The 16,103-nt window shown below is 47.9% G+C and overlaps 5 protein-coding genes across 5 annotated transcripts; 2 read left to right on the top strand and 3 right to left on the bottom strand.

Annotated features, from left to right (window-relative positions):
- Positions 1-3: 3 nt before the first annotated feature.
- CDV56_106719 (protein-L-isoaspartate O-methyltransferase) lies at positions 4-1,849 on the top strand (the record flags this gene model as incomplete). The annotated part of the gene is made up of 2 exons (XM_026760338.1): positions 4-144; positions 1,226-1,849. 2 exons carry the CDS (start codon positions 4-6, stop codon positions 1,847-1,849), a joined length of 765 nt encoding a protein of 254 aa, XP_026613513.1.
- Positions 1,850-2,171: 322 nt separating this feature from the next.
- CDV56_106612 (DnaJ and TPR domain protein) lies at positions 2,172-3,804 on the bottom strand (the record flags this gene model as incomplete). Its single annotated transcript, XM_026760231.1, has 2 exons — positions 2,172-2,762; positions 2,827-3,804. The coding sequence occupies 2 exons, from the start codon at positions 3,802-3,804 to the stop codon at positions 2,172-2,174; spliced, it is 1,569 nt and encodes a 522-aa protein (XP_026613512.1).
- Positions 3,805-4,434: 630 nt separating this feature from the next.
- Positions 4,435-5,842, top strand: CDV56_106489 (putative mitochondrial translation release factor (RF-1); the record flags this gene model as incomplete). Its single annotated transcript, XM_026760108.1, has 3 exons — positions 4,435-4,534; positions 4,605-4,771; positions 4,841-5,842. 3 exons carry the CDS (start codon positions 4,435-4,437, stop codon positions 5,840-5,842), a joined length of 1,269 nt encoding a protein of 422 aa, XP_026613511.1.
- Positions 5,843-8,902: 3,060 nt separating this feature from the next.
- dhh1 (DExD/H-box ATP-dependent RNA helicase DHH1) lies at positions 8,903-10,608 on the bottom strand (the record flags this gene model as incomplete). The annotated part of the gene is made up of 4 exons (XM_026759797.1): positions 8,903-9,712; positions 9,768-10,364; positions 10,424-10,496; positions 10,565-10,608. 4 exons carry the CDS (start codon positions 10,606-10,608, stop codon positions 8,903-8,905), a joined length of 1,524 nt encoding a protein of 507 aa, XP_026613510.1.
- A 1,013-nt stretch (positions 10,609-11,621) lies between these two features.
- Positions 11,622-15,765, bottom strand: CDV56_105832 (DNA repair protein SMC6; the record flags this gene model as incomplete). The annotated part of the gene is made up of 14 exons (XM_026759451.1): positions 11,622-11,664; positions 11,717-11,814; positions 11,869-11,917; positions 11,971-12,110; positions 12,166-12,324; positions 12,377-12,479; positions 12,530-13,186; positions 13,247-13,512; positions 13,607-13,700; positions 13,756-14,312; positions 14,367-14,594; positions 14,692-15,166; positions 15,223-15,623; positions 15,676-15,765. 14 exons carry the CDS (start codon positions 15,763-15,765, stop codon positions 11,622-11,624), a joined length of 3,360 nt encoding a protein of 1,119 aa, XP_026613509.1.
- Positions 15,766-16,103: the final 338 nt, after the last annotated feature.

Raw genomic sequence — 16,103 nt, 5'->3', positions numbered from 1 at the left:
GCGATGCCATCGCTTTTCTCTTTCTTGTGTGCAAAGGAACGTGTTGATGGCGGTGCACAGCAGATAATCAAGTATAATTGTATCGACCTCGATCTGGATGTCTGGATCTACCTTGTGGTCTTCCATGTGGCCCTATCTGACTTGGTGAGTTGATTTCACTTTGACCATTCTCTTGCTCTGGGCTTGGTTGTTGAGACGGCGGCGTTCAATGGATGTGGAACCAAAGTTATGTGTAACGGCATCCATGTACTCCGTAATCACGACTTGAGAGATTTGAACATTTGAGCCCGTATTCACTTCGTGAACAGAACATGTGTGGCTATTTCTGGTGTTAGGAATCTTTGTCATATATGAGCTGTTAGAATGGTATTTACTATGTAAAAGAATGGTATAAATCATTAATATCCAACTGCTGCTTGTCCGGTACAGTATTATTAACCCTTTTAACATATATATGTAATTACTCCATCACGTACCCCATACAGAGTATATGAATGGATATATGTGGACTACCGAGTGAGACTACATCTCAATTTACGGAGTGCATAGAAGCATATATCACTTGATTGATATGGAGAGCCGATAGTCTGTTGGTATAAAATCCCGAAACAACAGCAACCAGCCTGTCAATATATATACCTGCTCCAGAAAGGTAACCACATAGGCCAGAAAGGCCAGTAAGCCACAGAGGCAATAGGCAAAATAAAAACAGCCCAGAGTGCAACTGTACTTACGATCATCATATGATATGACGCATTAGTGAGATTGCTGTATTACGACTTATACAATGGTGCTCCGATGGAATCCGCACAAGGTACTCCGTAATACTGACATAATGGGAATCTCCCGCAGCAGATGACTACTTCGGAGGCGCCTATCCTACCTATCAGTTTAACATCCTACGTGCTGTCTGACTGGGATATTTTTTCAATCCGACAGGCGATTTCTGAATGCTGAAAAGGCACATAGAGATAACCACACTGCTGAGCAAACTCACAAAAAAGCAGTTATCAATGGCTTGGTACTGTTCCGGCTCCACAAATACTGAGTTGATCGAGAATCTCTCCAAGGAAGGACTGATTAAAAATGATCGGGTGAAAAAAGCCATGATGGGCGTGAGCATCACTTTGCTTCTACCGCTGCCACTACCCAGCATCCTCCAGTAGCCCAAGAATAACACCTTTCACTGCCTGACAGCAGAAGATTCTGACACTGAAATTCCAAGGTTGATCGCGCCCATTACGCGCCATCGAGGCCATACTCCGACTCGCCGCAACCTATCGGGCATGGAGCGACGATTTCGGCACCACATATGCATGGCCATGCTTGCGAATACTTGGTTGACTTCCTCAAGCCGGGATCCCGGGTGTTGGATATCGGCTCGGGATCCGGGTATTTGACACATGTCCTCGCCAATCTTGTTATAGACACGTCTACCAGTGGTGCCAGTGGTCAGGTTATCGGAGTGGATCATATCCCGGAACTCGTTGACCTGGCCAGGGCGAACATGAGCAAGTCAGAGCAGGGCCGCACTCTCCTAGAATCCGGAAAAGTGAAATTCATTACCGCCGATGGTCGGCTGGGCTGGAGGGAAGGGGCTCCTTACGACGCAATCCACGTGGGCGCAGCGGCAGACAAGCTACATCCCGTGCTCATTGAGCAGTTACATGCCCCAGGACGCTTGTTCATACCCGTTGATGTGGAAAATGACGGTAGCTCCATAAGTAGCATTGGACTCGGTGGTGGACAGTATATATGGGTTGTTGATAAGAAAGAGGATGGCTCTGTTCACAAGGAAAAGATTTTCCAGGTTAGCTATGTGCCATTGACGGATGCACCGAAGCGATAAGCCTCACACCTCCCTTGATGCATTCATTCATCTAGCTAGTGGTAATCTAAAACTCCTGTCATGAAAGGGAGAGAAAAAGAATGAATAGGAGGGGGAAGAGGCGGAGAGAGCGGACAGAATGCAGATCGTATCACACTTCTTCATATCTGACTGAGTACGTACACTTCGCTGTTTTAATGGAGGGTGGGGCAGGCCGGGATTGATCATAGCTCAATAGGCGGGGGAGTGGTAGCGTGCATTTCGGGCACCGCAGGAGTGCAGGAATGTGGGAAATGAGGTAGACTGCAGGGTGAGCTGCAGGGTCCGTTTTACACGAAGTATGCTAACGGAAAGGAAAGCCTCGGGGAAAGTTGAATCCTTGACCCGAGAACTTGAAATGCGGCGCGCCTTGTTGGAAATAGAATTGCTGGCCGCCGGCGGCACCAAAGGGGTTTCCCTGGAAGGGATTCCCCCTCTGTGACTCGGGGTCGTTGGGGTCGTCGCCATTATCATACCGTGCTCTGAGTTCGGGGTCCGACAAAACTTCGTAGGCCTCGTTTATAGCGGCCATCTTCTTCTCCGCTTCCTCCTTTGAGACGCCCTGGGAGACGGCTTTGTCAGGGTGATGCTGCTTTGTCAACTGCCGATAAGCCCTTTTGATTGTCCGCTCATCCGAATCACGACTAACACCCAGGACTTTGTAGTAGTCCTTATGCTTGGAGCGTTTCAATAACACATGTGCTTTCTGCAAAAGCGTCTGAACTTCCTGAGATCCCGGGTGATGTTCCCTGGCTTCGTTGAGAGTGCGAATAGCGTCCTCGAAACGCTCCTCGTCAAGAGCCACCTGACCATTGAATAGAAGGGCAGCCAATGAAAGTGGTTTCAGTCGGAAAATTTCGGTGCAGTAAGGAGCAGCCCGTTTGAGCATACCAACCTGAAATCAAGCACCTCCAGTCAGCTGCGGCAAATAGATAGCATCATCTCCTGGAATCACTAACCTCACGGTAGGCTTCGCACGTCCGTTCAACTAGAGATGTGTGTAAATTGCTCGGGGCTGCAGGATGGATGTGGCCAGCCTCTTTCGCACTCTCGAAGTCGTCCTTAACCTCATCAATTAAACCCTTATCACCCCCTACACCTACAAGTAGGTTGATAGCGTTGTTGAATTTTCGTGAATCCATCGCATTTTGCAATTTCTCCAGCCTCTTCATTAGCTGCCTTTCTTTTTTGTGAAGCCGAGAACATGCTTTCGAATCCGGGTCCGAATGCAGACATTTGCGGATTTGCGAGATACCTCGTTCACTGTCGCCAAGAGCATAGAATGACATCGACGATATTTGCAAATGAGGCTCGATCAAGCCCGGAGAGATTTGCAGGACATGAACAAGGTCGCTGATCCCTTCTTCCACTTCACCCTTTTCGAAGCGACAATGTGCCCGAGTTTGCCGTAGACTCAGAGATGTGCTCGCCTTGAGGATGGCTGTACTGGCTTGGCCTACACAATCGTCCCACGCACCCCGTTTCTCCGCGTCGAGTGCTTGCAGGGAGGCATCGCGTGCCTCTTGGGTTTCTCTATACTCTTCCGAAAGCCTCTTACCAGCTCTTTCGAAGTCACTCAGCGCACCGTCCCAGTCAGCAGTCTTGGCCCTGAGGCGAGCTCGTTGGAGGAACGCGCTTTCAAAGTCTGGTTTGAGCTGGAGGACACGTTCAAAATCGTCTAACGCCTGCGTAGTTCGTCCAAGAGACAAATAAGCAGCACCTCGCTGAAAGATTGTGAGATAATTGCTTGGATCTCGTGAGACGGCCGCATCGAAGTAGAGCAGAGCATCGCGTGCAGAACCACTGGCAAGATGGGCTTTTGCCGAAGCTACCAGAGACGACAAAGGAGTATCCGGGGGTATCTCCGGAGACTGGAGGCCATGACCAACCGAAAAACAGGCCAAGAAAACTGTGAAGGACTCCAAAGTAATGAGCATATTGGGAGTTCAGCCCATAAGATATTGTTGAGACCTATGGTATCACACAAGCCTCAGGCAAACAGGGCATAATAAAATTCACTCCTCAGAAGCACTTAACCTGCTTCAAGGTGTGAGCTGTGAGGATAGGTCAGGTAGAGGGCTTGGACTGTGGGAAATCTGAAGGAAGGCAACACGCAACAAGACCTTGAAAGAGGTCGCTAGGTGATTTACATAGCGAGGCATTCTTTATACAATTTGACCAAGTTTCGTAGATATTCTATCTCATGCAGACTATGCTTAACCTCCAGTCTGGCCTTTACACAGCCAATACAGCATACCGTATTGAATTCGTAATATATTCACGTGACAAAGCCAGGAGGACGTATATCAAGTCCTAAATACACCTAGAAATCCACAAATTTGAAGGCGGGAGTTGCCTACTTAATAAATGTGTATAGGTTGCAGCTCAGCGGCAGTGTGATTGACACGGCACTTACCACCTGTCTCCACAAGCAGGTGTTTGATTGAGCCCATTTTAATCAGGCATAGTTCCAGCACATAGCCCGCATTTCAGAGAACGCGCGCAAAGCATTGGGATTGGGCTCTTTCTTCCATATCTTCTTTTTGTCTCATATTCCACATATCATAATGCTTAGCTTCTCATGGATATGCTCTCGATGTCTTGCACGATCTGCTCGAGCCACATTGAGCCATAAGGCCATCTCGCAACCGCGGAACTTGAACACGAGTAGGGATACTTTGACTGCTACGTAAAGCGAAGGGTCTTTCGCATACCTATGGGCTAATCTTTCCATCAGGTGCTCATCTCTCGCCGGCGTTACTAAACCGGGCTCGCTCCTTGGCGGCTGAGCATACCAGGCTTTCCACCCATTTTACGGATTCATTTGACGCAAAGATTGCGAAGCGAGTGGGCGAACTGGCATCAATCGCGAAAGCCTTGCGGGAATGGGATCGCGCGCACGAGGTAAGTCGAGAATTAAAGATTTGTTTTTTCCCCGTGAATCTTGACTAACAATAATTGTTCTGGTCTCAGTCCCTCTCGGAACTCAGATCCTTGATTGACGATCCAGACACCGACGACGAGCTAAGATCTCTTGCTATCGAAGACTTAAAAAGCAGCGACCGTGCTTTGCCAGCCATATCAGAGACACTGAAAAAGTCACTTGTTCCTCGCCACCCCTTTGCAGATCTTCCCTGCCTACTCGAAATTCGCCCCGGCGCAGGTGGAGACGAAGCCGGCCTTTTTGCTTTTGAGCTTTTGAGGATGTACACTGCATTTTGTACTCGGCGTGGCCTACGGTCCAATGTGATCAAGCTCGACGTGCAAGACGGGCCTTCGGATGATCGCCTGAGCGAAGCAGTTGTAGAGATTGACGCAGACGGAGCTTATGATCTTCTAAGGACTGAGTCTGGGGTCCATAGGGTGCAGAGAGTGCCGGCCACGGAGACCAAGGGACGTACCCATACAAGTGCTGTCAGCGTGATGGTTCTTCCTAGCTTCCCAGAGGCCGGGGTCGGTATGGACAGTGCTCTAAATTTTGACGACCCGAACAGTGACTACTATGTTGATCCCCAAGAAGTCCGCACTGAGAAGATGCGCGCGAGCGGAGCCGGAGGTCAGCATGTAAACAAAACCGAGTCAGCTATCCGGTTGACTCATATACCCACTGGAATTGTCGTTTCAATGCAGGATTCCCGGTCTCAACACGCGAACCGGAAAAAGGCATGGCAAGTGCTACGAGCAAAATTGGCTGAGGCTAGACAAGAAGCTCGTGAGCAGGAACTTGTTGAGTTAAGAAGAGGTGTTCTTGGAGGCGTCGCTCGGATGGGTCGTGGTGACAAAATCCGCACATACAATTATGGACAGAGTCGTTGCACTGACCACCGTAGCGGCATTACAGTGCATAATCTGGACAATGTCCTTGATGGCGGCGAAAGTCTTGAGACTGTAATGGATAGTGTCAGAACCTGGATGGCTGATCGGGAGATAGCAGCCATATCTGCAGAAGATTCGATAAATGCCGTCGGGGAGTAAAGTTGTCATCCACATTAGCGCCAAAAATGATATTTAGCCTGAACGATCATCCTCAACTAACTGGTAGGTATTGGCCATCGGGGCAGTGAAACACAGTTCACGTCAGCCTGCCAACCTCGGACCCGATAACTCCGCCTTCGACATATATACAACTAAAAAGCATCAACTACCTTTTCATATGTTGTTCCGGCGTTATATGTATTTTCTCTCAGGATCGATGGAGTCGAGAGTCTCCATTGTCTTCTCATACCTGGTTGTGATGAATTAGCACCCGAAAGAATGGACGAAGATGACTTATTCCCAACGAACATCGTGAATACTATTCCTCCACTCATGATCAACCTTGCTAGACGGGGTACAGCCCCTGACCAGAAAGTAAGCACGCCTTCATCTTTGAAAATCCGCGCGGCGCAAACGAAGCTGTTTTTGTAATTTTTACTGGCTTCGAGCGATTGCATTCTGCTGAGTAGTTAATACCCATCTATAGGCACAACGTTCAGGTTCTTAAGGCTCACCTGGTTTTGACAGTGTCAAGAGGCTGCGTAACATAGCTGCGTAGGAATAATATTAGCATATCGACTAGTGATGGACATAGTTCACAAGGCTGTGCCCCGGGTACGAAGGCTGGCGTACACTGTAATGAGGCCCGCTATCCCACCAAGAGCGAATGTACTGGCAGTTCCTAGCTTCTCGCCGGGTGCGACATAGCCCTGAGCCAACTGTTTCAACATTGTGTAGCTTGAGAATCTAGTTGCCGAGTTGGCAGCCTGTCTCGCTGTTGTAGGAACGAAGCCTTGAAAAAAGCCCCGAATGCCTCTTTCCTGAAAGATGATCTTACTACCGTGCAGGAATCCACGCATGCGAGGATTTGGGGATTTTCTATCATCGATTCTGTTTCCCGTATGTCAGTTGCACAGCGCACCCTGAAAACGGTTTGTGGCCCGAACAGCTGAGGGCTACTCAAGTAAGGTGACAACGAACAATTGTGTTTTGATGCTTTCGAACGGAGTCACTGCTAATAGAGACTCTGTGAAACCGGCTCCGAAGCCGGCAATCACAGTCCTTGGTCCGGATATCTTGCCATGTTCATCCTGAAGTAGAGACTTGAATGTGTCGAAGGCAACGAAGCCTTAAGGATATTCTAGCGTGAGTCTCTATCAAAGAGTTTGGACAATGGTAATGCAGCACCACTCGATGGAACTTACGGATGCCAGCCTTAAGAGAATTTCCAATGATCAAAGTTGTGCATCCGGCATACCATTGTTTTCCGAATGGTGGCCATGGGAGCTTTTTCGCATCGGGTAGCCTGCGATTGAGCTGCGATCGTGTCTTCGCGACTGCACAATTTGATTAGCTTGACATGTATAAAAGATGAGATAGTCTGACACTCCGCTGGATAAGTTATCGCTGCTATGGAGTCAGCAGGGGTATCTTAAATAACTGGCGATTTCAGCGACAGTGAACTTGCCAATCTCAACGGCTCCTGCGGTAGAGCCCGCTATGATAGACCGCAGGCTGCTGGGCTATAATGAAGTCAGTGATCGCGAAACCGGGTATCATTTTGACATTCCTGACCTTGGACTTCGGATCCTTTTCCGCAGTAGCCATTTTCAAATGCGAAATGTGGTTGACGCCCATATGCAAGAATTATTATTGCCGGAGTGATAGCCGGTATCTAGGATACGGGATGCAACAAATGCACCAAACGCAAAATCAGCCTTCTCCAGTATGGGGTAATTTGTGCTCCGCAAATTATTTACGAGTAACCTATATCTACAATGAGTAGGTCCCCCATACAACCAAATATACGTGCGAAGTGGTTGAGAGCTCTGACAGAGGGAAACATTCACATTTTACCAGATGCTACCAATGTTAAGGCTATCATATACCCAGAAGGGTTGGTATCATCGAGCACTCCTCTGCCAGTGTTTTTCTGAAATTTTCTTCCCCATTCCTTCCTTCCACATTTTCTTTTTTTTCCCTTTTATTTTTTTCCATGTTGGGGGTGTCTGTATGTGCGTTTTCTTCTTTCACCCTTTGACCACATCCTCTCATTCGAGATGTACAATCATCCTCTTCCTGAACCAAGCCTTGTAACCATATGGATCCCGCAGACCCAATCCTTTCTTGTCGGATTCCTTATCAGTGTTTAATTTCTGCGTTGCTGTGTAGAAAGTTGCCCTTCAAACAATGTGGCGAGAACGAAAGACAAACAAATGCGCAACTCAACCTTGACGTAAGATCGTGGAAGTTTTGGTATGCCGAGCCAGGGTAGGAGCCCTCACCGACCCATATGTCTTAGCTTTCATTCACACCGCATAAGCCCAGGACATAGGTAAATTTAGCGAGAGTGGGAAATGAGAAGATGGAATCCGAAAAGTAATCAGTCACAAACTCCGGGACTCCTTCAAATGTACGTAGTCAAGTAGGAGGCGGATGTCACAGGAGTGCAGCTCCGAAGCCAAGACGGACATGAGAGGGTTGAAACACGACTGGCCCGATAAATGTCGTCAGAAGCTGAAATATGTCGCCGTAGTCCTGGTTCACTTGACAGGTCGAAGCCAAAGATAAGTAGATAATGCACCAGTGTCTTGCTGGAAGACACCCGTGAACGCCGAAGAGTGAACACCGGTCGAAGAACACCCAGGAACGCCAACCCCGTTGCTTTGAAACAATGGGAATGTATGTACAAATTGAGAAAAAGGACTCGAGAAACCGGGCATAACTGGCACCGAATCCAAGCAAATAACGAGATCAAATGGTGCAGCGAAGGTAGCGGCCAAAGAAAAGTCACCTACACTACGATGAAGTAGTGCAGACCGTAGAGACAATCAGGAAAACCACTTCGCACGGTAAAAGAGGAGAGAACGGCAAGATGTGCGCGCAGTAAATCGGAGGGAATGAATAAATCGCCAAAGCCAAGCAAATGAATCGGAAAAGGACAGGAGACTCCAAACTGCGGGAGGATCTCTCATTGGTCGTGTGCAAGCAAAAGAAAGCGAAGCGACTGTAGACATTCAGGTCATTATTTCAAGCAATTGAGAGATAACGACACCGAATTCATGACACCGGTGCTGTTGGAGTCTTGCCACTGTGTTGGCCCTGAGGGTGACCGAACTTGCCGGTTTCGGTTTGTGCGCTCCGGCGCTGACCCTGCCCCCGACCACGGTATGAACCCCGGCCTCGATTGAACTGGTATTGCCCACTATTTGGATGATTATGATGGCGGCGGTCTGCAGTGCTCGTATTTGCCGGAGTATTCGTTAGTTGACGTGGCTGTGATGGGTTGGAGATAGGACGAGGAATTGTCTCTGGAGAATCATAAACATAGAGCTTCTTGTCAATGTTCTGGGGAATGGGCTGTATTTCTGTTCCCAGTTCCTGCTCGATCTTGTACAAATTGAAGCGGTCATCCCAATTTATGAGATTGATGGCAAGGCCCAAATGTCCGAAACGACCAGATCGACCGATGCGGTGAAGATATGTTTCAGCATTCTTCGGAAAGTCGAAATTTATGACAACATTCACAGCCTGAATATCGATACCTCGAGTGAGCAAATCGGAGCAGACGAGGTTGCGACACACACCATTGCGAAAGTCGTGGAAAACTCGATTTCTGTGTTGCTGGAGCATTCGGGCGTGCGAGTAGAAGCAAGAGTAGCCCAACTCTGTAATCTTCTTCGCAAGAAGTTCAACCCGGTTGGTGGAGTTGCAGAAAATGATCGACTGGTTTATTTGAAGCTTTGAGAATAGGGTGTTCAGGCAGTGGACCTTCTGTTTTTCCTCCACAAAAGCGTAGTATTGGGTGATTCCTCGGAGAGTAAGTTCATCCATAAGGTTAATCTCATAAGGGTTACGCATGTGTTTGTCCTTTATGAAACTTATCAGTGGACGGCCCGAAACGAACAAAATAGTCTCGCCTTACCTTGAATGATTTGACAATTAACGGAAAGGTGGCACTGAAGAGCATCACCTGTCTGTCTTTTGGGTGAAATGATAAGAGCTGCTCAATGACGGGCGTAAATTCAGGCGACAACAACTTGTCAGCTTCATCCATGACAAACGTGGGACACTCGGAAAGATCCGCAACGCCCTTGCTGGCCAAGTCCAATACTCTTCCTGGAGTCCCCACGAGAATGTGCACGGCGTCGTTCAGTCTGATGATATCATCCATCAAACCCGTCCCTCCGGTAGTGACCATGACGTTGATCCCCAGATGCTTTCCAAGAGTTTTGCAAACTTGAGATGTTTGGAGCGCAAGCTCTCTTGTTGGTACAAGGATAAGTGCTTGAGTCTTTGTGCTTTTAGGGTTGATGCGTTCCAGAGTAGGGATCACGAAAGCTGCTGTCTTGCCGGTGCCGTTCTTTGCGCGAGCCAGAATATCGCGGCCTGTAAGAGCGACTGGTATTGTTTCTTCTTGGATTGGAGAAGGTTTTTCAAACCCAGCCTCAAATATGCCCATCATAAGTTCTCGTTTGATATAAAAGTCTTCAAATTCAAGACCTTTAGTGGCGGTCACATCCTACAACTCGGTCAGATATGATGCACATGTAAGAGCGACACGATTATAGAGCGGCCAACCTCAGTCTGCGGTCTTGCGTCTTTTGCAGGCACATTCAATTGTTCTTTCCACCTCGTTTCCGAGTTCGCTTCCCTATAGAGGATGTATGAGTTGGATTATCTCGAACTGAAGACAGCCGTCACTTTGTAACGAGAACCTACCCTAAGCTTGTGCTGTTGAGCTGATTTGCGAGACTGTCTGCCATGATGAACCAGAAGTAGGAAAAAAAAAGGAATATCAAGTTTTCCCAAGTCTGGACCGAAACGGTAGGCCAGGCTATTCCAGGAATAAGACACGTGTTGTTGCAACGGAGTGTGAAAGAATGATTAATTGAATAATCGGGATAGAAAATCCTCGAAGTTGTGGTTTCGAATCTTCAGTAGCTCCCAGAGGTTTATAGGTAAGGCTCGTATCAGAGCAAAACACGTCTGCGTTCCTGTTCAATCGATACCAGGTGAGTACGGTTCAAGGTAGCGAGGTTATAAGCCGAATTTCGTTCAAATCTCCTCCGGACGAAGAGACCACTTGGAGGCGAACCGATGATGGGAGCAAGGCTTGGAAGCTCAGGGTCTTCCGAGATGAATGAAGATTACTGAGAGTATGGAAAGTGGAAGAAGACAGTTGAACGGACGTCGATTGACTAGTGGGAGATCGAGGTTAGAAGTCCACAGACAATAGGACTTGAGTCAGGCAGTTTTCAGATAGATATAAGAAGAAGTCACAGCAGAAATGCAAGGTGAATAATTCGTATTGCGGTGCGGAGGGAAAACTTTTGGTGTGAGTAGAGAGGTAGATACAGGTAGTGAATAATAATGGAGATGGTGCGATGACAACTGACCAGTGGGTGATGGGCAGGGCCCTTGCCGCCTTCGAAGGGCCCACTACCTACTGAGCAGTCAAGTAACTAGTCAGTACCTGCCTACTCACTGCTCGAGTCACTACTAGACTACAATCTGGAAATGGCTTATTGCTTCCCAGGAGCACAAGGGAGCCGTCTGTTTGCCATGCAGTTTGTACATTTGAGCTACAATCATCAGGGATGATCGACCTAGCTTTCTCCGAGTTCACTTTCCCGCACATTTTTCTATCTCGAATCGAGTTCTATTCAGGAGGGTATATCTAAGTCGGCGCTCAGAGGGATGATGAAACCAAGAATTAAGAACACTGAACATTCCTCCAAACAAAGAAGGAATCTGTAACTCAGGAATTTGATCTTCCTTAAAAAGGAAGCCTTGTCTGGCCACGTTCTGGCTCTGCCAATCTACACATATCCATTAGTCACAACACAACACTATTTCTGTATGTTGACGTACTCTTTCACTCGAACATCGGGAGCCAAGGTGATTTCAGCTCTTGACCCCGGTGTAATAAGTATGAATTGTCGCCCAATGGACCGCCGGGCAGCGAGCATCTGCCATGAACCGTTAAACAAATTCAGTACAGTTGCTTTGCAAGAAGAACTTACGAGCATATCAATCGCCATTTTTCTGTTGATATGATCCATATATACATCACTATCAAATATCAATCAGTCAATGAGAATTGTAATAGCAGAGTGCTGACTTACAATTCATCCAGGCAACGGACCGGGGATCCCATGGCCTCCCAGAGCGCCAACAAGAGGCAAACTTGCGAGAATGATTTCTCGCCACCGGACAGGGTCTTCGCACCACGACCAGCACTCTCCTTTGTTATGTCAGGTTCGACCTAGGCAGCTCGTCAGATCCAATGACCATGGCCGACGGTACTCAACATCGCCTACCTGTAAATCGAGGAGCTTGGCATTATGGTCAGTAAGGAGTCGACCGCGAAAACTTCTTTCGCTCAAGAGGTATGTAAATTGAGCTTTGGCACGAGACGAGATATGTGACCTGAAGATGAGCCAACGAGCTTTACGATGCCTCAGAGTTGCTTTGAGAACCTGGACGAACCGTTAGCAAGAGATATGTTCGCCTTGGATGTGATCACCCTACGTCAGCTAGCAGTCTAAATTCCTCGACTTGCTTCATCGCTCGTTGATAGGCCGCAGTAGCCCTTTCCACTTCAGCAGCAATTTCATCACGGGATCCTCCGAGTCTAGTACTCCGTCAGTAGGACAATCAAGACAATTCTGGTCTTATACTGACTGTTGATTGGACCGTTGAAGATCCCCGTGAAGTCTCTCGAGCTTCTTCGATAGAGTGTTCGCGGTTTCCCCTTCATCAATCGCAACCCGTGGTGAAACTAGACTGGCCTTCTCCTCATATTCGACGACACGTGCGGCAACACAATCCTTTTCTTGTTGAATCCTTGTTCTGTTGAGCTTGATGTCATTGACTCGCTCAATTGCTGTATTTTTACGGCCAATGATCTTCCGGCGCTTCTCTTGCACCAAATGTTCCTCTCCCTGAGCAACTCGAAGCTCTTCCTGCAAGGTCGAGATTTCGGCATCTTTTGCGGAAAGCTCTTGCTTGGTCGCTTTCAATTTCCTCATCATGGCATCCATAGCATCCACACTGTCCTTCAATGACCCTTCGTTTAGGCGTTTCTCTGCCTCAGCCTCTTGAAGAGTTGCTCGTAGCACATCCAGATGTCCATCCTCGACAGTCTCTCGTTCAAGCGCATCGGTGAGCTCTTCCACTTGATCCTCTTGCCTCTGCAACAGAACTTGTAATTCTTTTGATCTTCGCTTATGTCTCTCAATAGCTTGCTTACAGCTTTCTAGGCGAGACTGAGCGGAGCGCAATTGCTGTTCCTGATTGCTTAGCTCACGTCTAAGGCCTGCTACTACATCACGCTGAATTCTGTGGACATCGAATATTAGCGCTTGTGGCAAGTCTCTAAAACATTATTTAAATAATCACCTGATTTGCGATTCCAAATCGGATTTCATCCGTGGACTTCCATTGTAGGCTTGGACTGGTGCCTGGCTGGGATCTCCTGTTCGACTGTAGGAAAGATGAATTCCTCGGCGCCGATCTGTTGGATCAATACAGTAGCACCGCTTCACATTTTTCGGGCGCTGCCCATCAAAGAGCACAGACGAGGCATCTTCAAGCCTTTCAATCAGGAGCATCTGCTCTATGCCGTGATTTATGATCAACTGTCGACGAACCAATTCGTTCTCGATCTAAACCCCGGAGTTAGGCGATAGTCAGTTCAATTGAGAAGAACTGAAACTCAGGATAAGGAAAAAGAACCAACGGTGAAATTCGTCAACTCACTTGAAGAATTCGCAGGGCTGTATCATATTGTGATTCTGGCTCATGTTCTGACGTATCAATGTGGCCATCACTTCCTATGAATATAGGGCACACACTGAAGATAGTGGCTTAGACAGACACACCCGGCACAGAGCTTCGGAATCGCTTACCAGCCAACTCTCTGCATAATGTGTGAAAGAATGTTCATATCTCGCTTAGAGGTCACAATGAAGCTGTTCAATGTGGTGCCAAGGGCGTTCTCCAATATAGATGACCACTCGGGTTTCAACAAGCTCACGTAACTTCCAATGGGGCCGACAGGTTTCCTGGAGAATGACCGGTCAATTTCTACCTCTTTAAGGAGTGCTGGCATCCTTTCATGGAAGCCTGTACGTCTGATTCCTTCCCTGTTGAGATTGCGTAAGTTGGACTCTGCCTGGTCGACCTCAGCCTTCATTTTGTCTATAGGAGCGGCAGCCAATTTGACTGCCTTCTCGGCTTCTTCGGCTTCTTGGTATAGCTGGCGAGCACTCTGTTGGTGCTCTTCGCACTGTCTCCGAATCTCAGCGGCCTCGGTCTTTGCTTGTTGGACTTGTTCCTCTTTTCGAGCATAGCTCCCGCCACTAAGATCTGCCAGGCGCCGATTTTCCTCAGCAATCTGACTCTGAGTGTCACGAATCCTTGTCTCTGTTGTTCTGAGATATTCCTTAATTTGACGTTGCTCGGCCTACGCAAGACGATCAGAAGCTGAGAAATGTCAGGCGTAAAATAGTGAGGATACCTGCAGGTCATGGCGTTCGCTTAATTGTTCTTCCAATTTGGTTTTTATTTCGTTTCTTTCGCTCTGGGCCTGATCAAGCCTGGAAGTAGCCTGGTTGAGGAACTCCGCTGCAGCCGCACATTCACGCTCTGTGTCCTGTATATTGACGTCAAATACGCTCAATTGAGCCTCAGCAGTTGCTATCTCCCCGTCCGCCCGCGCGAGCTCGCCCTCCAAGGAGTCCCTCAACTAGTGGTTTGTTAGACATAGGAATGCAGGCCCCACAGATCATCTAACTTGCCTTTTCCTGTTCCTCAACCTGAGCCCAGGCCACTTGGTTCCGAACGTTTCTAATGCGACTTCTGAGTGATTCCTGCTGATCTGATTTTTCCAATCTGCGATCCGCTGTATCTTTAAGATCTCTTAAGATCCCGATGTCTTGCTCTCTGTTTCTCAACTTCTCTTCAATTTGATCAGCAGATTCTTCGATAAGCCTGTAGTCTTGATCCAATTGCTCCAGCTGAACGCCCTTCACAAAAAACCTGTACTTATCGGCAGGGCTAGACGTGCTGAGAAATTGGCGAGCCATGTCTTGTGAGAGGACGTTCATAGGGTTATCAAATTGGAGTGTGAAGTAGTCAATGATCGAGTCAAGCTCTGCCTTCTTAGTGGAAATTATACGCCCGTTTTCAGCTTTGATCTTGAATCCACTCGTGCCATTCTTGGAGAAGTGACGTTCTATTATGATCGACTTTCCGTAGTCATCAGGCATATAGGCTCCATCACCCTGGTTCTTGAGTCGCACGACGATAGTGGCATTTCTTTAGCGGGAAACCTGGTTAGAAGCCTGCAGTTGATATTGCAAGATGCGACTTACTCTTTCCCTTCTTTGATGAAGCTTTTCAGACTCTGACCACGGTTGGTTGCAGAGGCTTTACCGCCCAAGCAGAGAGTTATGGCAGTGAGAACAGCGCTCTTTCCACTACCGTTCTTGCCCACGATGAAATTTATCAATGGGCCCAACTCGACTTGGAAATGATCATGACACATGAAATTGTAACATTCAACGCGCTCAAGGATGCCGTGTTCGGTAGGGACATTCGGTTCGTCGTTGGCGAAAGAGTATTTCTCTTGAATTGCTTGTGTAGCACGCAGCTCCAATTCATCCTCATCATCATCCAGAGCCTCGGTGAGGGACCAAGAACTCCTTGCCTCAGCATCGCTTGTTTCGTTCTCTTCTTCCGAGTTTGACGCTTCAGACCTACGAATACGTTTGCGCTGTGTAGTCACGTCAACTTGCTGAATGTATAACATCTATTGATAGTCGTACCGAACTGGACGTCAGGGATGTGCCGTCGTCTTCATCATCGAAGCTTTCAGGGTCCTGAGACGCCTGTAAGCGCTTTGCAGATACCATCATCAAGGAGCGGATAAATTTTTGGTCACGAAATTTCTTGAATCATGCTCGTCTAGCGATACGTCATGTCTTTCTGCTGCGAAGTATGTGCGAAAGCGGGAGCGTTAAGAATACCTCATTTTGAGTCTTAGAATGGAGCCCAGCACAGTTAGTACTTAGTAGTACGGAGTATGTATTGCTGAGTCGCGTCGTCGCGTGTCTTATTAACTGCTTTCTTAACTCCGAAATTTACCTCCATCGGGTCAAGTGACGTGGGGCAAACGCGACAGGACTACTCTGTAAGGTACAGAGGACAATAATATCCTCCCACTTTCATTGGCGGTTTGATTTACCTCACCAAG

This window comes from Aspergillus thermomutatus (genome assembly GCF_002237265.1).
Source record: "Aspergillus thermomutatus strain HMR AF 39 chromosome Unknown NODE_125, whole genome shotgun sequence".
Taxonomy (NCBI): domain Eukaryota; kingdom Fungi; phylum Ascomycota; class Eurotiomycetes; order Eurotiales; family Aspergillaceae; genus Aspergillus; species Aspergillus thermomutatus.
This window is presented reverse-complemented; position numbering and strand designations above follow the sequence as displayed.